This window comes from Chamaea fasciata, unplaced genomic scaffold, assembly GCF_029207755.1.
Source record: "Chamaea fasciata isolate MVZ Bird 193981 ecotype frontalis unplaced genomic scaffold, bChaFas1.0.hap1 SCAF_1, whole genome shotgun sequence".
In the NCBI taxonomy this organism is placed as follows: Eukaryota; Metazoa; Chordata; class Aves; order Passeriformes; family Sylviidae; genus Chamaea; species Chamaea fasciata.
Window position 1 is genome coordinate 35,404,162 of NW_027094086.1, and position 22,293 is coordinate 35,426,454.

Genomic DNA, 22,293 nt, shown 5'->3' on the forward strand with positions numbered 1-22,293 from the left:
AAGAGACTTTGAGGATCTTCACTTTCGGGGGTGGCTGGGGGATGGAAAGAGCCTGGCTTGTTAATGCCTGACTACATTTCTTCTGTATTGTAATGAAAAACTTTTTGTGGGTATTAATGATGTCAGTTCCATCAGCACACAGAGTGTTCTTTTGCCAGCACAATGAAGAATCTAATGTTAAGTCATCACACACCTTCAGAATCTGGCAGCCTTGACGTCTCGGAGGCCTTCATTGTGTCATATGAGTTCAGCTGTGGGCTGTTGATTGTTGCAGAAATCTAGACAGGAGTGTGAGGGGAAAAAAGTTGATGTCCTACTTGAGTAGGGTTTTGTAGATTAAAATGGCAACTATATCAAGATACAGAAGATGGTTTTATCAGTTTTGTTAAAGATTTAACTGTCTTTATAGATATCGAATTATCCTTTTGTGTCAACACATGTAATGGCAATGTTACTTCACTGATAATAATTACGGAATTGATATGCCTTTTTAGTGGTATTATAGTTCTTGTCTATTTGCAAAGCTCAAGATACAAATCTGTGTAATTCTTGGCATTATGCTTTTTTTTTAGCTTTTTTTTCCTCTTGATGTGGTGATTTTTTTGATACCTTAGTGTTGAATACATTTTGTTAGCTTGCCTGTCAATTTTGACCATAGATACAAAAAAATGTTCTAAGTAGCAGGATTACCTCCCTCCCAGCTGTTTGTCCATGTGTCTTCCAACCCACCCCATAATTTTTTCAGAAATGTGTATTGACATCAAATGTACCAAGTTATTATTAGCAGAACTGTTTTCACTTTAAGGGACATCACTGGTATGGTGTTGATTTGGTCTGATGGAGTTTGACACCACCTGGATTTTAGAAAGAAAAGGTCTCTTGCCTACATTGAAATCATGCATGTGCATATCAAGGAAATGAGTCACCTGGTATTCTCTACTGGAGAGAGGGGTTTGGAATCAGAGCAGCCTCCTGCTCACATGTAGCAGGCTTTGACGTGCATGGATTTAGCACATACATGGAGGCAGTTCCCATATTCCTAAGAGTCCCATATTCAGAGTCTGCTCTAGACTTTGTGCTATCAAATGATCTCAGTGCCCAGAACTTGCTGATGTGATCAGCATGACACCAAGTTGCTCTCTGAAGGATTTTCATATATCTTGCACTTCAGATTGATAAATATAGGAACATTGGATAGCTACTTTTAAAAAACTGCCCAGACTAGTGTGCTGTTGCATATGCATGTCTAGATGGAAACTCAGTCAGAGGTGAAAAAAGAATCTGCTTGTCGAGGGAGGCAAGGGGAGGCCTGACTTCACTTCTGGTTCCCTGTTTGTGTGAGCTATGAAGTGGAGCTCAGGTTTCTTCTGGATTAAACAGGTGGTGGTGATGCTTAGCTCTGACCTGCAGGTAGTTAATTGTCATGAGCTGAAAGAAAGTCTGTGAATGTTGTCTTCCCCTTTCTTAGAATACAGATGCTGTTGACATTTATAGATTTAGCAATTCAGTCACTTCTTCCAGCTACTGTAAAAGAGGTGAGTTACTCCTCTGGCTTTGCAGAATGCTTGCTCCTCGTATTTCAGAAGTTCTTGTGCCTCACTACAAGCCAGAGGTGGGCTTCCCCGACTTTGACAGTGATGCAAATCTGAATGTGGTTCCTTGAAAAATTATATTTCTGTCTCAGAGATTTGTTCAGACCTCCATCGCCTCCCATTTTTTCTCTCTTAAAAGCAAACAAAAATAAGTAATGTTAGTGTTAAGCTTTCTCTCTTACTTTTAGTCTTATCCAAAGTGTAGCAAGTTGGCTTTCTGTTCAGTTGTTCATTGGGTTTCTTATGTTTCACCCTTTATGTTTTAAATAATAAAAATACTGGCAAGTTGTGGAAATCACCACCCTTTCAGTTTTAAAGGGAGATTATCAAACTGTGGCACATGATTTATACATAGTTGTTAGGAGAAAAAAATAGCAAAGAAATCCATCAGGGGCGTTTGTCAGAGTATATTTTATGTACAGAATGTCTAGGAAAAATTAAAGCAAAATAAATAAGTATGCTGTGAAATTTGTTCAGAGAATAAAAGCTAAATTCCTCTTTCAAGGGGTTTGTGATGTAATTTGATTTATAGAGAAAGGGTTTGGGTGTTGCTAAGCTACTTGCTTAATTTCACCTATAGAATTTCATTTTATATGGGGTGATTACCGTGAAAATGTTGTGAGAATTGCCAGGAATCTCATCTGGCAGTGGAAGGTGGCTTATTGTCCCTTCATGTGGTTTTGTGGGGGATATTGTTGTGGCCTTTATAACTTTGCATTTGAAGATATTTTTTAGATTCTAGTTGTCTTTATTTTTTTCCCTACAAAAAAAGGGAAGAGTATTAACAAAAAAAAGTCCTGCCTGATGCAAACTAAAATTTATCCTGTGCATTTCACAGATGTATGGTGCTTTTCAAACAGTATTTTTCTGTAATACAGTAATAGATGTGCCTTTCCAACCCTTGTAGAAGTTACAATTCTGATTTCAAAGCTGTGTTTTTGTGGCCTTCCAACATTACCTGCAAAAAATACTTTTTTTTTTTTTCTTTTTTTTTCTTTTTTTTTTTTTCCCCTCCAGTTGTTCATTTCAGGAGCCTTGCATTTGTATGAGCTTGTCCGGCTCCTCCACAACATGTCTGGATTCAAGAAGAGGTGGAATAATATATATTGCCTTAGGACAAAGCCATACTTCAGTGAAAGGCTGAGAGGTGTAGAGCTGAAGGGCAGCAAGCCTCCTGTACCACGTGCCCGTGGTATGGGGGAGGCTGGATCCAGGAAAGGAGTTCAGCTTATTAGTCATACTTCTGTTTCTCCCATGTGGAGTGTTCCATTGAAATCCGTCTTGCAAAATTCGGGAATGAAAAGAAGACAGAACAATGTCCACGCACTGAGGTGCCAGTCAGTGCCAGTCCCGGCTGTTATACCTCGTGCAGCATTGCAATCTTTCAGTTCAGGGTGGGCTAGAGGTACCTACTTGGAGTAGTCTTGTACCACTGAAAACAAGCCATAATCTGAGGATGAAGCATCAGTTTTTCAGCTAAACTGCCCCATACCTGGGGATTTTTAAGGCATCAAGCAATTACTTTTATTAAAAAAGGAAACTTAAGCAGTGTTTAGTCTCATTTCAATTATTGTAAAAGAGGAGGCTCTCAAGCACTCTGCAGTGCACTTGTGGTTAACTTTTCAAAGCTTTGTACAGTGTTGAATTTTCAGGATCAAAGGCATTTTGGCATAAACTGTGCACTTGAAAACTTATTCTCATCATTAAGGGTAGATTGCTTTATGGCTAATGCCCTGTCCACACTTAGCCCTGATTACTACACTACTTATAACCCTAGTAGGTGTTGTGTGGCTAGAGGAAACAGCTTCAGAATATTTCTAAACCCACAGTTTGAAGGATTTTTATTGAACTTTTGTGTTTGTAGATAACAGAAGCAGCCAATCCAGTGTTGAAAGTTCAGTTGTTCCTGGAAAAGTGTATCTCAGGTCTAGAAGGATAAAAATGTATCAGTTACAGAACTATCTCAATTTTTTTGCATTGTACTATTTTCTGTAGGAAGTTTGTACTCACTGGTTAAGAATGATTGCTTTGAATTTGTGCATTTGTTTCCAGTTTACATGCTGAGTGTGTTTGTATATCTCGATATGAAGATTTATTTCTGTGTTGCACAAGATACATTTTAAATTTGTAATTTTTGAAACAGATTTTTGTTTTCTGTAATTAGAAATTAAGTTATGTATGTAGTTTATACGTTAAAACAGCAGAAGTGGTCTCTGAGATGAATGTAGAGTTTTTAATTTCTCTCTTAAGTTATGTAGGTAAAAGTATGTTCTGACCAATAGTTTCATAGCTTGATTGTTGGATTCTTTTTTGTTGTTTTTTTCCTGTTAGTTTTTGTTTGTTTGTTTTGTTTTGCTTGGGTGTTCTGTTCTGTTTTCTTGTTTGGTTTTTTTTTTTTTTTTTTTTTTTTTTTTTTTTTTTTTTTCTATTGAAATAAAACAAGAGCTGTGAAATAACGGTTTTCTTCCCTTATGGATGTAACTCTTAAGACAATCACAGCATTTAGGATATATGCACTTCAATTGCCTCTGCAGTCCATGTTAGCATACTTAAATGAATGCATTGTGAAATTTTAATTTTTTTAATATTTTGCCGGAAATCTCTGCCTCCTTTATAACTAAAATGTATTTGCTTTTGTCGTGAAAAGCATTTTAACCATACCTTGTGTTTTTTGTCTGAGAAAAATGAAGGACTGGATGTATTTAACAGGCAGTTAAATGCCACTCTGGAAAAAAAGATACTTCTCATGCTTCCATCATGTACATTCTTATTATGGACATGTACATCATGATTGTCTGCTTGTCATTTGTTGAATGCTTGGTGTGAGATCTTGCAGCCTGGTTTGCCTTTTCTACCCTCTCCTCCACCCCCTCTCAAAAGAGGGAGATGCTTAGGGAGCCATGCTTATGTGTAGGCTGTATGTGATTAAAAAAAATTTAAAGAATACAATTCTAGCAGTCTTAAATTGTGTGCCCAGAAGAACCAATGTTTGGGCTCTGATCTTTATGCTGGACTGGAGTTTGAGGATGAATACTTATCTTAGAATCATAGTGTGCTTAGGGATGGAAGGGAACTTAAAGATCATCCAGTTCCATCCCCTCTGCCAGGGGCAGGGACACTTTCTGCTAGACCAGGTTGCTCAGAGCCCCATTTGACCTGGCCTTGAACACTTCCAGGAATGGGGCATCCACAACTTCTCTGGGAAACAACTTGTGAAGTGCTCTGATTGTTTTGATGAATGCTTTAGAGAAGCCACTGAGAAAATTATTCTTCCTTTGGAGTTTGAGCCCATTGCAGTATTTTAAGCCCATTGCCATTTCAGGCCTTCTACTTCTTAAGGATTATGACTTAGTTATGGGAGCAACAACCTGTGTGTGTAAATTGACTTCGGAACTCTGTGAAAAACAGAGTGGAATCTTACTCTTGGTCTGTTAAACAACAGTGAGTATATACTGTAGGAGAATTTCTAGTAATTTTTTTTAAAAAAAAAATATATTTGATGTGAGTTTAAAAATATATATATTTTTGAGGTGAGTTTAAGGGCATCATAAGTATGGATTATAATAAACTGACAGCTTTGGCTAAGGATTTGTTGCCAAGTCTTTAACGCGGGATATTTTCCAAAGTGTTTGTATTGCTTGTTTAGAAGGAGATGTCTGAAACTTCGTTGAAAGACATAAAAACTACTTAATAGTAGTACTTGTGTATCTCAAAGCCAAATAAAAATTTCAATGTTGAAAATGATTTGATTATTTTTAGGATTTGAGAAGTTTTTGCTCTTTAGAGTTTGGAAAGTAAATCAAAGACTGAGAGTTGAACTTTTCACTTGCAATTTTAAGAAGTTCTCTGGTGTGGTATGTGATAGGACTTCATCCAGGCCAATGGATTAGCCACAGTATGTGCTACCTTTCTTTTCCTGTTCTCCTGCACTATTTGGTGGAATATGATGTAAAAGAGGGGACAGTAGAAGGAGAGTGGGTTGTTTGGAAAATTTTGATTAGGGGCATGAGAACAATTTGTAATTCTGTGTAGGAAGCAATAAGGAAGACATTGGGGCAGTTTGAGTGGGGGTAGGCTGATTTACGGCATGGGAAGTGAGGTTCTGTTGTGTGTGTCACCAGTTGGCTCCCCATGGCACCTGCAAAAACCCAGGGATCTTGAACTACAGGCTGGGTTGCATTTCTTTCTGTATTCCTTAGCTATGTGTTTGGGAGCAGTCTTTGCACTTCCAGTACCATTCCCTTTAGGAGCAATAACATCCATGTTCAGTAACTTACTCTAAAGCAAAAAAATGTTTTTAATGTTTTCTGCTATTCTTTTGTTCTGCATGATCATCTATATTTCCATGAGTCTTAAAATTCTGTCAAAACGAGAAAGGCTTTAATTATCTTGAGGTCTTGTGTCTGTCTTCCATCATATTTGGAGAAGTAACTGACAGCAGATCCTCCTTTCCCCTGGAGAACAGTGTGTGTGGTGCTGTGCACCTTTTGATCTGTGAACTCCCAGCTCTGACATAATGATGAGAGGTCTGGAACATAATGATGAGAAGCCTGGGATTTTGCTGCAGTCTATGCAAGCTACTCCTCTCTTTCTCCTACCTCATTTTCCAAACATGTTTCAGGGGTTGCTTATCTAGCTTAATTGTTTTGTCCTTCTACTCCTTTCCAATAGTTCCTCTGTAAAATTAGTTCACTACATTAATGAGATAATTATGATCCGATGTGCCAGATTTCCCCTTTACTGCCTAAATCATGTAACATTAATGAAATTAATTGTGTCTTGGTATTTTTAGTTGTTGTGTAGACAGCACAGGTTTAGTCCTGCAGATAATCCTGTAGCAAACTGAAATGGTGTCTTGCTGAATAATGGGATGATAAGTGATGGTAAATTTGAAGACAAAACTGAGATCTGGTATCAAAAATGTGTGTGATTTCCACATACCTGAAATACATACTGAGCTACTGGTTATGATTCCTGGTTAAAATGTAAGGTTTTATCATTAGTTTGTGTGTAAACAGAGAAGACAGGGAGCGGACTAAACCCCAGACTTGAAATAACAAGTTCATCCAGAGTAGCTAACTGTTGCCTTAATTAGATACAGCTTCAAAGTATATGCTAAGATTTTTCCACTACAGCTTTTTATCTCTTCCACAAGTTCAGCATGCCCTATACAGATGCTTAATTTGTATGCTGGGCCCTGTGATGAAGCTATTTCTGTCCATGAGATTCCAAAATTGTAGGCACTGATGTCAATGCAGATGAGGTTAGCCTAATTTGGTCAAGAGGGGGCTATGCCATGCAAAATCTTCTTTACATGGGCACGTAAAGGCCAGTGCCAAGACTGACAGGTGTCCAGTGGGTGGCAAGGAGCTTCAGAGATAAACATTCTTGTTGGTATTGCTACAATTCTTGCTTCTTTAAGAAACAATGTAATAATTATGTGGCCATTCTCATAATCCCTGCAGGATAACTAAGCAAATGGAAATGGAACATAATTTTACAAATGCAAATCTTTTAAATCCTATTGAAATAACTTATTTTCTGTGGTTAATTCAATTTCTATTTAGTGTTAAAATCTTGACAATAGAAGTAGCATCTTGTTACCTTCAAAAATGACATATTAAATTCAGAGGTGTACTGCTGTGAAATCCCTGCAAGAAAAATTACTTGAAAGTGGTTTTTAATTCTAGGAGGTCTTGGAATGTTGCAAATGTGATAGTGCACACTCAGGTTGAATAATGAGTATGTACCAGAAGAGAGAAGGCTGTAGAAGGATATTAGTTGTAGTTGGAGAAGTCCCTAGATTTTCTCCTTTATATTTTCCACCTTTTTTTTCTATGTCAGTGTCAGTGGTGAAGTGCATCAAAAAAATGTATTAATCTATTAATAGAGCACTTTCTTTTTATGCCTGTTTCCATGCCTCCTTCCATGCCTCCCCTAACAGGATTGCAATCATACATTGTTTTTTTTTTTGCCTTGGATTTTTTTTTTTTATATTAGTTTTGAGCTTATAATTCTTCTGTTCCTTTGTCAGCTACTTCTTTCTTAGTACTGACCAATTAGAAAAAACCATACCAAACAAAAACAAATCCTCTTTCTTTATATCCAGGAAAATATTTCTTACACTGACATCTCTGTAATGGGAAGCTGAGCCTTTTCAGTGTATTTCAGTCTCAAACACAGTAGTCTTTTTCAGTTCAACACCTGCAGACATGAGGCACAACACTACTGAAAAGCGCTCTCTGTTTCAGGGTCAGCTTTATCTGTAGTGGGTGAGAAGCTGAAATAAGTACATTCGGGTTTTGATGAAAAGTGTTTGGATGCATGGATTGCTGGCACCCACATGCTAGCGGAATATTAATGCAAGGCAGTCACTACATATTTAAAGCTGTGTAAATGTCTGTAAAACATAAGGTGTACATGAAAATACCTTTATTGAACTTCATTAGCAAGTTTTTAAAGCATTTGCTGTAAGAAATCTGCATCTGCTAGAGGTCAGAGAATGAGAATTTAGATGTATGTAAAAAAGCGGTTGTAATTGGTAGCTCAATAAAATGAAAGGTGGGAAGCTGGCAATAATATATCATGGCCTGGAAAGTGAGGGAAGGTGTTGAAATGGCAGATGTGTGGAATGGAGAAGACTAGAGTTTTCAGCTTACTGTTTCATTAGAGCTTCTTCAAGTTTAAGGGGTTCAGCTGAAATTGGTCTGCCTATCCAATTCAGTTGAAACTGGTTGGTTTATCCTCAGTTGGAAGACTGAAAGCATTTTTGGGTATGGTGGGCAAGCAAATTCTGAAATAAATGTTGAGTGCAAATGTGTCTCTAGATGAATTTCTTTTAGGAAGAACAATGTAGCAGAAACTAACTGCTATGATTTGGGTTTGTATAACGAGTGTGTGAGGTTTTTTGTTGTTCTGGGGTTTTTGTTAGCTTCATTTGTTTGGGTTTTCTTTTAGCTTGAAATATTAGGGACTTTTTTTTTTAAGTGAAAGAAATTGAATGTGGTTGGTCAATCTTTTCTGTATTTCATATACTATGGTACCATGTGTGGCTTCTTAGTTTAGTGCTTTGCCGTTTTTGTGCTCTTTCTTTGATGCCCTTTATTCTTTATAAACTCTGTTATGACTTTAAGTTAATTATTGTTTTCATTTACTGTCATAAATTAAATACAATATTGATTTGTGAATTTGACAGCAAATGGTGCAACCAGTTTCAGTGTTTGTCCTCTGTAATTCTTCAGTTACTTTAATGGAAATAATCACAAGAGAATGAAAGCCAGACTTCATTTATTTCAGATGTTCTGTCGTGGTCTCTGCTTAATTTGCGAAAGTGAATCTTCCAGCTTTCCGCTTGAAATTTAATCTTTTTTGACAACCTAATATTTTTGTGTGATGGCTAGCAAGGAAACAGAAACAAAGATGATTATATTATGGCCTTTCTAATATTTAACATACTGTTGTATTGGAGCTTTAGCATATGTCAGTGTGCCTAGGGAACTGCTGAAATGTGTTAGGTTTTGTTTTGTTTCTTTTTTTCCCTGTGGGAATTGATAATTTTTTTAAAATGAGATTTGGAAATTGAAAATCCTTGCTTAAACCAGATGGAAGCTGTGTTGCCTGGGGAGTCTCAATAGGTGTGAATATTTTCATTTTGTGTAAACTGTTCTTTAAATGCTTCCTGCAAAGTGAATTGAAGTGTATGTGAAGGGGTTAAGGGTAGCTTTTAGCAGTGCTGGATTAGGAAAAACTTGCTAGACAAGAACCAGGCAGGAAGACATTACTCTAGGCTTAGAGAGAGGTGAGCCCACATAGCTATGGGAGTACCCATCACTTAGTCAAATAGAGGCTCTTAGTTGTTACCATAAATTTTATTGATTTCCTTTTCATTTTCCCATGTGAGTGAGAGAGAAGCCCAGGGAGCAAGGGAAAAGGAGCATCTCCCATTGTACCCTGTCCCTGTGCCTTTCAGTCTTCATTTATTGCACTGCATTGCTCTCTTCTCTGAGATCATGAGCTGGACAGACACGCGTAGAAATACATACATGAGCTGCTGTGTGGGGAGGCCCTGAGTGCTTCCTGTGCTCCCCCTTTCCACGCACACAGTTCTGGAGGCTCTGCAGAATCTCAGGTGAGCTATAAGCTTAAGAGTTATTGGGAAAGCTTCTCTCCAAGGCAAAAAGCTTAAACCTTGAATTTAGAAGACAGATTGTTGTGTCCTTTGTGTCTTCTATTGATAATTTGTGAAGAATAAGATACAACTTCTGTGACTTTAAGTTGTGTAATTTTCTTTCCTGGTTGTTGTGTTGTGTTGACAGTTTTGCTGTGTTTTTCCGTGAGATTGTAAACTGCATGTTTTTTATTTAGATTCTCATTTAAATATAGCACAGTAAGATGATCTTTCACTGTTCAAAGGATATGCTTTAGAAATAGAACATAAATTTTTTATACCAATCTAAAAGATTGGTAGCTTTTCTTGTCACACGTTACTGTTCAACTGTTCTCACTTACATAGACGGGTTACTTGCAATATGTGAAGTACGTGGGAATTGTAATGACTGTTTATTTGCTTCCAGTTTACCATTCAGTTTGGCTGAAGGTGTATTTAATAGTGAAACACAGTAACTCAGAGCAGCTAAAACTCAATTTCTTGCATCTCACCTTCAGAACAGTCTACTGAGTGGATTGCAGTCTTGAGACCCGGGTGGAACTGTCTTGTAACAGTGGTAGAGTTCTTTAACTCTACAAAATCACACATCAAGGTATTTGTATTGAACTCTAAAATTGGCCCAGTTTCTTGCTGTGAAGATACCTGCCAACTGGGTGGGCAGAAACAGGCTGCTGTAGACAGTCCTGACTGAGCATCTGTACAACTGGTAGTATGGTTCTCTCTCCAAGGTGTAAGACTCACTACATCCAAGGGTTAAAAAATTATTATTTCCTAAAAAGTGCATCAACTTTGTCCTAACTTTTTCATACTTTTTTGTCTCTTTGTTTCTTTAAAGAGGCTTTGAAAAAAGTCCTATATAACTTTTTTTCAAAATCTCTTCTCTGGAGAGAAGCAGAAACCTTAGTTCTGTGAATTTAAACAAAGGCCTAAAATGCCATGGTAATTCAATGTCCTTTGAAAACATTTGTCTGAATAAATCAGAGAAAGAATACTGTATTGTAGAACTTCAGTTAATCTTCTGGTGATTTGTTTTACCTAAAACAGTGAATTTCAGCGTTTCTACATTTAAATGATCTAAATTGGATTGCCTGTCACTGAGCCAATTTCTACCATGTAACACTTTTTCTTATGGAAACATATCCAGCTAAACTGAAGTTCATGATATGACAGAGACACTGAGAGCGTTCTAATTTGTATTGCAAAAGAATAATTTTAAAAAGAAGCAAACTGTTTCAAGGTGTCTAATCTATGCAAGGAAGTTTAAAAATGTTCTTATACACCCCTCAACTACGATATGTATGATCTTGCCTTTTTCAGTGTTGTGTGTCCATTTCTGTTAACCTGCAAAATCATGATGTTGGTCAAATAAGAGGAAAGGTTTAAAACAGCCATCCGAAAAATGCAATGTTTAATAATGTGCTTCTTTGGACAAAGATTTATATGATTTGTTTATAAAATATAGACTGCCTCTTATCCCTTTTAGAAATAAAGGATACATAGCATGATCCTGATAGTTTTCTATTGCTACGTTGCAGTAGCAATAGAAAATTCACAGAATGGGTGATGGTGCAGAAATCCAAGTTGTTGACTTCATTTATTCATTGGGATTGTATCTTTTCTAAGAGGGGCTTATTTCCTTTTCTATCTTACTGAGGGCTGAAATGGAAGATTTCTAAAACTGAAAAGTAGTTTTTAAGGGTATAATTTTTGCCCTCTGGGTCTGTAGCTGTCCTTGATTTTCAAAGTTCATGTTTTGGAGTTCTCAGCCCTTGGTTTAAGATCAACCAGCCTTTTGAGTTTAGTTGCACTGAGTTAGGCAGTTGCAGTAGTGATTTATATGTAGTTGTGGTCGTGAATGTAATTTTTGCCAACTTTCTTAGATTTTCATGTTTGCTTATAGCTGATATGTAGCTTTGTTGATGAGTCACTCTCCCTGGAATTACTCAAAAGATGTGTAGATGTGGCATTTAAGGACATAGTTTAGTGGTGGACTTGGCAGTGCTGGGTTAGTGGTTGGACTTGATGATCTTAAAGGTCTTTTCCAGCCTAAATGATTCTATAATTTTGTTAATAAACAGCTAGGGTAGTTGGAATCTTGTACCTAGTTGCAACTTGGGCTAACACAGCAAATCTTTTAAATTAGCTGAAATGGAAGTAAAATGCTTAGATAACGTTTTAAATTAAAATGTAAATAGAAGTAGAATTTGTAGAAGTTGGTCATTGTGTATACATTGTGAAATTCTAGAAGTTCTGCACTCAGTATCTAGAAAAATAATGGTGTATTATCTTCTTTTTTTTTTCCCTTGAGTGCAGTGCTTAGTGGTTGGGTTGGGCTGCAGCAGTAGCTACCCACACTTGTTACAAGAATACTCATAGATTACCATTTAATTATTCTTTTTTAGTGAAGTCTGCTGGAGAGAGAGATCACACATGATATCTAACGAGACAGGGAGAAAAGCAAAGATGGAAATGAATGTGATGGAAATATTTTCCACTGTGTGCTGATGAATTTGTAAATGATAGGCTTATTCCTCTACTGTCATTACATGCTGTTAATATAGTTCACAGCAAGTAATAGGTCAGTTAGGAGTATATCCTAGAAATCAGTGTGCCACAAGCCTCTCTTCTGGAAGGGGGGTTGTTTGAAGGGCAAAGGAGACTCCATGGAGATTTCTTTTCTGGGCCAGGTGTACAAGTGTGTGCATGTGAAATCAGGTCGTTCTGGCAAGTAGGACTGATAAGCAACAGGCCTTCAACTTTAGTATAAAAGCTCAGGTGGTGATGGAGATTTATGAAGCTCTGCTGTATTTAAAACAGAGGATCATTTGAGACCCAGTAGTGTCTCTGAAATCTGGTGCTCTTGCCTCAGCTCTTGATTTCTTGTAGGTGTTACTGATTTTTTTTTTTACTTTTTTTTTTTTTTTTTTTTTTTTTTTTTTTTTTTTTTAACAGGTAATTACTAAGCTTTGTAAGGCAACCCTGAGTCATTTCTCAGGGCTGATGAACTTCAGGAAAATAAATAAAAATAGAAAAGTATTGGAACAGATGGGTATTAAGAAATTTACAAGTAAAATTGGGATCCTGTACTTGGTACTTCAAATAACAGAGTACATAATAGGAAATAATGGGTTTCTGCATGGAGCCTTTCAGGTCTCTAGGAGTGTATATGGAAATAATTGGAGCCTTAGAAATCATCATGGTGTATTAATGGGGAGCTACTTTGAATGGGTAGGAGCTGGTCCCATGTGATGCCTGCTTCCCAACGAGAACAAACTGATATCTTTAGCAAATTCCTTAATGGAATCTTTATAACAACTGTTGCAAGACCCCGGCTGCTTTCTGCAGTATTGATAATGCATGCTTGTCTTATCAGGAACAGCACAGAGAGGCTTGTTCGGTAAATGCAAAAATTGTAGCAAAACATGCCTTTGACTGCTTAAATGCATCTACAATACTGCTTATCATCAAGTCTACATGGAAGCCATTGAGATATTTCTGTTCCTTTAGAAATGGTAAGGCACAGCAATTGCACTTGTGCGTGTGAGCTGATGGTAAAGAGAGAGGAATAGGTAACAACTTGTATGTGAACGTTATATACTGTAAATCCTGCCATGGTGTCTCTGCAGACATCAAGAAAATGGGTTTTAGAAAAAATTAAAAAGAATCTGTTAGAAAGCAGTGAAGAAAAAGAAGAAAGAAAATGAAACAGCATTAGCAAATTCCCCAGTTTTAAAAATATACGATGCACTGTATGATAGCTATTCATTTTGGTGTGCGTCTTAGTTTCAAGATGAAGCTGACACTGATGGTGATGTCCACAGCTCAAGGGTCCCTGCAATCCCGGAACTGAGGCAGTATAACAGGGAGTATGATAACAAAGAGGGAATTTAGTATTACCTCATTTTTATGTTGCCTTCTACCTGCAAGTTTACTGTACTTGAAACCTTGAATAATTTCTTCCACATATTTGTAAGATGTAATTACTTTCACCTTGGAATTGTAAGTGGGATTATTCAAAGCAGCACTTTCCCCAAAAGAAGCACTTTAACTTCTGTGTTGATTTCCATACAAACTAGTGCACTTTCTGATCTTACTCTGTCTCCAAATTCAGAATAGTATTGCCAAAACAATCTTTCCATTTCCAAGCTGTAATTAAAACAAATAATGGTGTAGTGGTGCTTAACAGGTGGTCAAATGTTTTTATTTCAGTGTTCTCATATTAAACTTATGCATGAGACAGTTTTAAGAAAACTTTCAGTAAGAGGAAGCTTCTTAATTAAACCACTTAAAGGTGGAAGACAAAAGAGGAAAGGGTGATCACTTTGTATAGCTCTATTTTCTAAGATAATGTTGTATTTCTGAAATTGGTGGAAGAAAGTCTTGCTCCATGCACCTGGGGCAAGACCATGCACACACTCCAAGAACATCTTCATGTGTTTTGAGATAGGAAAACAGAAGGCTTGTTAGGGATTGATAATAGTGATGATGGAAAGGAATGCTTGACATTTCAGAGTGTAAGGCTATTTATGCTGGAGTTTTATTCAGAGGAGAGTTCAGCCTTGAAGCAAATTTCACCTCATTGTTCCTGTTTGCTATGCCCATTTGGTTGTTTTCTGGAGTGGTTTTGGTATGTGCCAACCAGGCTTCTTCCAAAAGAAACAAAATCATTTAACTCATTGTGTGCACCAAATATGCCCTAACCTGCAATAGGATTGTAGAGGTTTGATCAGTTACTGGGTCATTTTTTTGGCAGCCTTGAACCTCCTGTGGCAGAATCTGGTTCAAGAAGTTGGAGTAAATATGGCCTGCAAAAAAAAAATTAAAACTCCTGGGCTTCCTATAGTGTAGGTGTAAAGATCTGAACAGCAGCTGTGTTTTGATCTGCTCCAGTTGTGCCAAATTATAATGCAAATATAGCCTGGTGCCATTTATTGTGGATTTGGTTTGGGTTTTTTTTACAGAAACATCAGACTGGTGGTGATTAATTGTCAGGGTGTTTTAACCTTGTCAACTGTTCAGAGGTGGTAATGTTTTTCAATCTATATCTGTGCCAGTTTGTATTTTATGTGGAACAGACCTTTAGATAAGTGCTGCATTCATTAAGTGAGGTACCAAAAGGCCCATTCTGAATGTTCTTGCCTTTGGTTTTGGTCTGACTGGTCTTCCAGGGCATCGGGACAGGGCAGAAGATAAATGTTTAGAGTGTAATGGTTCTGTAGGGATTCACAGCTTGTGCTGAGACCATGATAATAGCTTAAAAGACATCATAAATGTTTGGAGTCGTGATATAAAATAACAAATAGCCCTATCCCACTTAAGAAATCTTGTCCTTAATTCAGTAAAAATCCACTGTGGTATGTCCCCTTTTCCTGTGGAGGGGAGGACATTATTTTCTTAATGTTAAAACTACTCCTTTGGTGATCTGTGCTAATTTCTGTGTTTGTGCACATATTGGAATTTGGAATTAATTTTTGTGCCAAAATATATATATGTGTATATATATATATATATATATGAAGAGCAGACTTCACATAATTTTGCTTTCAGTTATTTGGCTTCATACTTTTAAACTCCTCATTATCCTACACTATTCCTTTTTCTCCCCCACTGTAGCTCCTTTTTTTTTCCGCTGTTTTTTTTTCTCTAAGTATTTCCAAAGCATTTCTTTGTATTTCTGAAACGCAACTCTTTTGTCAGCTTAAAATGACAGAAATTAGAACGAATCTCAAGGCTGCACCAAGCGCGTAGGACCACTTCGCTGCATAATCAGTGTTCCTGGAGGAAGTTACACTGCTTTCCAACCCTGGGGAGGGCTAGGGAGGCTCTAGCCAGGTTCGACCCTTGAAGCAATAAATGAAAGCCCCAGCCAGTTCAGGCATGAGTGGGAATGGCTAGAAAGACAGTGTGAAGGATGGCCCAGTATTTAGTGGACAAAAGAAGAAGTTAATGATAATTGGTTTTAACAATTGCGCATATTCGGTGCATTAACTTTCATTAACATTATTTATAGTACATTGCTATAAAATCAGTATTGAAATACGTTTTGAAATTCAGTTCTTAGCAGTTCTTCAGGTGGCAGAGATGAAAGGAAATTGTGAATATCACAAGTGTTGGAATCTGATGGAAACAGGCTCTTCATAGCGTTTGAAGGCAAGGCAGTATCCTGACTTAGCTCTGGTGTTTTGACTACTGGAGTTTGACCCTATTGTCCAGCACACTTTGCTGTATTTAAAGATGAGGAAAGGATGTAATCGTGGTTTTACATTTCCTTTAGCGTTTCTGTGGTGTTCAATAAAGTTTTCCTAAGTGCCGTGTCCTCTGGTTGTAAAACTTTCTTGTTGAGTCCAGAGCTGGCAGCGAGAGGTGCGGGGCAGAGCACATTGCAGGGGCTGTCAGGTGACAGCTGCCGCTTGCCTTGTGCCTCACTGCTCTGCCCTGCTGCTTTCAGCACTGCTGGCCATCGGGGGGAGATTATGCTTCAGGTATTTGGGGTGATCCAATGGGAATTGCATTGATCTGGTGTTTAGCTCTGATTTTTATCAAATGGATTACTTCTAAGGTAGGCCATTTTTAAAATCTGTTTTGACTAAAAGAGTTTATAAGGAGTTGGAGAGAAAAGAAGTCATTAAGAACTTCATGAGCACTTATTTTTCCTTTTAAAATCTAATCTGTTTTGGAAACATCATTTGGCATTTAAGATTGTGTTTCTTAAGTGTTCATATGTGATTTTGTAGCTCTTGACTTTTGCTTGCCTTGAAGCGAGAAAGAGTGTGTTTGTAGCAGTGCCAGTTAGGAGACGGGTTAAAAAAGGGATCTGAAATGGCTTCTGAATGGCAGGAGTTGGCTTGCCTCTGTTACTAGCAGATTTTCAACTTTATAGCACTTTAAAGCCTTTGTGAAAATAAGGAAAAACAATTTTAAACATAGTGAGAATAATACAAATTAGTGTATTTTGCGTCCTGGACAGGATATCCTTTTTGTATTGTTGATTTCAGAGTTGCAGGAGTGGAAATACCAGTTTTGTTTGCTTATGTGAAATATCTACATTACTTACTTTGTAGCCTTTTCCATTTGAGTTCCCTGTATTTTGAAAAATGCATGCTACTGTTAGAATTAAGTTTTTACTCTCTCATTCCAAAGAATGTAAGTATCCCCATAATGGATATTTGTGCTAGTAAATATAGGTGAGATTGGTGTCTGGAGATGAGACCAGGCTCTTCTCAGCATAGCTCACTGCATAATCTGAAATTAATTCCAGAAAGAGGAATAAATTTAAGTGTAGGATTATGAAGGAGAGCCAGAATCATTGGAGAGAATAAAGGAAGCTAAAAAAAAAAATAGAGCTCCTTATAGACAGATTTTTTTTGTTATTGTTACTGATACATGCTTCTAAAATTTTTGTCCAGTTAACAGGAGAATCTGAACAAGCTTGAATTTGAGTTTGTTGTGAAAACAAACTTTGCCAGGCATCCATGCCTGTACTTTTCAGTTATTGCCAATAACATGTTTCTAAATTTATTAAAGTAAAAAGGGTCAGGCTTAGTTGCTAGTACTTGTGACAACTTTTGTGGCATCAAGAAAGAGACCAGGAAACTCAATGGATGTTTGCTTGTGACTGAAGGCAGATTCTACTGATTTACAGCCTGTGTGCTAGACCAGTACATCTTCTGCATTTTACTGTTACATTGTTGAACTGCTGGCTTTTTGGAACTTTACATAAACCTGTTCAAGGATTATGTCTAATCCCCTTTGGTCAGAGATTGTTTTAAGGTAGGGAAAAATAGGAATTCCAGGTAGCTGACATAATACAGATAGGCATAAAATTCACTGCTATTTAGGATTATGTTTTTACATGTGGTTTCTTTTAAAGAAATAGTATTTTTTTGTTCGTCCAATTACCTATTTTGCCATTGCCTTGAATCTTTCTGCTATTCTGATTTAGTTTCCTTAGGCAATACCCTTGTGATTTCTGTCTTCACTTAAATTACATGTGGGGTTTTTTTTTTTTTTTTTGACTGTACATTCTTTCTGATCAATTGTCAAGCTTTTGTTTTGTATATTTTTAAGTCTTGGGTTTTTTTTTATATAATATAAAGCTTTGGATAACTCTTATGCCACATGATATACATCTGAGGTAAATAAGAAAAAATAGCTTACATATGCTTGTGAGGTATATGTATCACTAGCATTGATAACTATCATTCAAATGATAGCTGAGTTTAAAAATGGTTGCCATCTGTCTTGTGAGGTGATCATGTAAAATAGCTTCATATGGAAGAGAACGTTAAAATTATCACTTTTGAATATTTGAAGGAAAGGGCGTGGTTCTTACTACTGATTAAATTTCAGAAAGACAGTATTAATAACATTTTCTTACTGCTTGTTTGATAAACTTTCAGAGTAACGCTTTGAACTGCAGTGAAATTTTTAAATAGTAGTAGGATCATTTTACAGTGGCTTACCTAAATTCAGTGTCAGTTTAAGTGCTTGTAAAGAGCATTTTCCTGCACTTTAGTGAGTTAAAAAATTGATGGTGCCTTTTGGAAAACTAGCATGGAACTTCTAAATATTTGAAATTAGTCTAAGATACATGAGTCTTGCTTTTGAAATCTAATAATAATTGGAGAAATAAGGTCTTAACTAGTTTGTCATTCTCAAGACTTCTAATTCATAAACTGTCTTAAGATCTTAAAAGCTTTCCAAGTGTGTATATTTGAGGCAGCATAACCAGTACATTGCAGTTGCCATGGTATAACAACTTCCCCACACTTGTCTTCAGAGCAGTTGAGACTAATGCTCTGATAGTTCAGCAAAGAGCTTGGACTGGACAGTCAGGTACGTAAAAACACCTGCCTGGCTGTGTTGCTCTCTGTCCTCTGTCTTTTCTTTCCCAGCTTCTGAATAAACAACTGAGTAGCAAAATGAGGGTCGTGTGTCAAAAAGCATGCATGCTTCTTTCTGATGGGCGGTGCTGAATTTTGAAGGCCAACAGCTCTAGCAGGTTTTGTTAGAGAATGAGACCAGGAGTTGTTTTGCTAGGCAGTCCACAAGCTGGCCCTTGCCAAAATAAAGTGCCCAGCAGTAATGCTGGTGCTCTGCTCTCAACAAGATTGGGAAGTCCATGTGATAAAACTGATACATCAATGGAAACATTTCTGTTTGACACAAACAGCAGCAGGTGCTCCGTTTCCAAGTGATACATGCAAATGCTTGCACTCCCAAGCATCACTGAAGCGGTTTCCCTTTGAAGATGTATCTGTGTGCTATTTTGGCACGTTGTTCCCATTGCGTGGCCTTTAATAACTTTCTATACTTTGTGAAAAGATGTTCAGAGAGATCTGACTTAAATCTAAGTTCTGGTAGAGACTCCCTTTGCATTTTTTTGCAGAGCCCTTGTATCAGTGTTGTTCTTAGAGGATTAATGGATCTTCCAATTTAGTTTGAACTTCCTCCATTCACTTTTCACAAGAATGTCTCAAAAGAGAGGAAAAAAGGAAGCTTTTTTACTGTATGGCCCTTTGGAAGAATAAACAATACTCTGGTGTGAAACTGAAGTTTAAGGTGAGGCTTTGAAAGTGGAAGTCCAGTATAAACAATCCTTCCCAGTCATCTTTCTGACATCCATCTTTACTGCTGAAGCTAAAACAGCCCACCCAGTTCAGGTGCCTGTGCTTGGGCCTGCCTAGAGAGGAGCAGAGCAATTGAGAACCTCACCTAATCATTTGAGGAATTTGTTGAATCTCTTAGGGTCCAGCACATTCCCGGCAACCAAGTTGTCCTTGTGCTTGAAAACAGAACTTGCCTAAACACAAACACATTAGGGTTGTCTTGTCTTTGAGCACTAGTAATTCTGTCTGCTTGCTGGAATGGTGCTTATTTATTTGATATTTGCACAGAGGGTCAGTACTGGTATTAACAGGTACAAATCTTCAGGTAGACCAAAGAGGTGGCGCAGAGATTTAGAAATAAAATTCTATGCTAAATGAGTTAAAAATATTGACAATAACATGACAACAAGTAATATCTTGAGGTGCCAGAAGCCAGTCTTAATCCACAAAGATTTCTGATCCAAGGTGTCTGTAGAGTGATTCAGTGTATGCTATGGTTGTCTCAACTGTGTGTAAGTAAGGTATATTTTTAGGGTAAGTATAGTCTTGGTGTATTGGTGTAAGCAACAGAGAAGTAGGCCTTTGATTAGCAATGTGGAGGGTGACATTTTTGGTCATCAACAAGGGTAAAATCCTGCTGATTAAATTGTTAGAATGGTTGAGTGCTTCACAGTAACTTTAGTTCTTCAAGACATGTTTGCCTTCCTTCTTAAGAATTTGCTGTCTGTCCGATTATGTTGCAGTAAAAGCTGAAGGATTAAATCTGGTTTTTCTGTTTGATGGGTTTAAGTAGTAGAATCTGGGCAGTATATCTTGAAGAACCACACACAAGGTATGCTAAATTACTTCTGTCTTTCTGCCTTTTTCCTTGCATTTTTCTGGAGTACTGTAGGGGGTAGAACGACAAATGCACTGACAGTATTATTTGAAGTGGGAAAAGAGGTGTTGCACCACAACCTGTAATAGATGGTCTGTTACATATTTGCAGGGTAAGCTGACACAAAGCAATCTGTGTCTGGATGAGTACAATATTATTAGTTCACTTAACGCAAGTTGCCAAAACCCCTCTGTACCATCAGCTTCATCCTTTGTCTCGGACTGCCCACCATAGTGCTCAGCTCTCTGTACCTCACTTATTTGCCTGGGCTGAAGATAAAAGATCTGACCACTCATCACCCACCCAACATCTGTTGGTGGAACTTGATAATACATGTTTTCCTCTTATCTATTTTATTTAACACATTTCAATGAGTCAGTATCTTTGAGACCTCAGCCCTTTTAGAAGAATTAGCTGAAAATGCCCTACTATTTGTGTAGGATTGCTAGTCAAATTTATACAATAAATTGTCTCTATTTTTCCTTAGAGAATCAAACTTTTTAAGGTAATTTTGCTAGATTTTGTTGTTTCAAGTGTATCATTGCAGAGCAAAATCACTTGTCTGTGTAAGCAACTACTGTATGTTTTTAAAAATGTGCTTTGTATTTGAGATCATACATGGGTCCATTACTTTATATATACTGCTTTATCTAAGAGTATAGTAGGGAGCAAATTATATTTTAGAATTGACATATCAAAAGGATTTATTTTTCAGTAAATTTTTATATATTGTTTTCTTTCTTGGAGACTAATGCTCCAGCTGGATGTAGGTCTTGTAGCTGCATGTGTGCTTAGGTTTCTCCTGTATTATATTACAGAACTGTACTGGACATGTCCAGAACTCTGTGATAGACAGGTGCAAATTGCAAGTTAGCACTAAATTACATCACTGATTGTGCCTAGTCAGTGATATGAAATGTTCCAGGCTACAGAAAATATATTCAGCTGAGATTTTCTGAAACTCAAAGGCAAGTTTAATGAAAAACATTGTAAATGTTAGTGAGAAATCAGCATCATTTTCTGGCTGATGAGTTGTATTTCTGCCTTCCCCATTGGGACAGGCACACTGCTGTGAGAAATGCTGTACAGACATATATTGAGGAATTATTTGCATGGTTTATGATCTTCCAAGGAAATACAGAACAAAAGCTAAGATGACATAAAAGTTCTGTACAGGGAGTTCTTCCTTGTAGTCTTTACAACAGCTGTTATTATTGGACCCCATTTGGAGCTAGGTCTTTTGGTCACTTCTGATTGCATGTTAAGCTTAGTTTTGGAAAAAAACTTCTACAACTTCAAGTGTAATGTTTTATTTTTTGGCATGTTTAATGTTCTGTCATGAAAATATTTTTTAAAAAAGTGTAACTTAGGAGTTTGGAGTCTTAGCGCATCACTTGTGCAGATCACGGTGATTGAGGTTATTAATCTCTAGTCTGTCTTTGAGTTCAGTCTGGTTGTTCTGTGGATAGATGCATATCAGCAGTTCTGCCTTTTTGCCTTTCCACATAATTTTTCTTTCCTTCATTTTCTTTCCTTCAAAATGCTTCTCAATAGCCAACATTATTTTTTCTACCATTTCCTAGCATGGTTTGATTTCTTCTCTTTTGAAGTTGCACATTTTTCAGGCTGTTGTGTGTCCATGAGGGAGTGTGGTTCCTGATGCACAAATGAAAAATGGGTGATTGTGTTTGTCACCAGGCTGACTTTTATCTGAAGTTCTCAAAGGCATGTGGTGACTCGGCATCAAGGACTTTCCTGTCCTCAGAGTAAGAAAGAAGTGTGGTGTATAGAGAGGTGACACGAGTTTCTAATGTGCACCTCCCACAAAAAATCTTATTTCTGTAAAGAACAAATGTTCTGAACTGCCAAAATGGAGGTCTGATTGTGAAGGCAGTCCTCTAATCCTAGGATTTACAAGTAGCATTAATGATGGCCTTAGGAAGGGGCAGGAGATGGTCAGAGTACAATAAAGGCAAGATGTGAGGCTGGGTGCTAGGTGGAATCGTGTTTTGCAGACTGTGATGCCAGTGAGAACATTCCTCCAGTTTT

General features: G+C 37.3%; 1 protein-coding gene across 4 annotated transcripts in view; it reads left to right on the plus strand.

Moving 5' to 3' along the window:
• Positions 1-22,293, plus strand: part of PDE7A (phosphodiesterase 7A) — a 74,645-nt gene that overhangs the window by 15,270 nt on the left and 37,082 nt on the right. The window contains exon 1 of one of the 4 annotated variants that reach the window (XM_066180554.1): positions 16,259-16,318. The exons of the other annotated variants lie outside the window; for them this stretch is intronic. Coding sequence (XP_066036651.1) covers positions 16,259-16,318 — 60 coding nt within the window. Of the gene's footprint in view, positions 1-16,258; positions 16,319-22,293 lie in introns of those variants that run through there. 4 annotated transcript variants of the gene reach the window in all.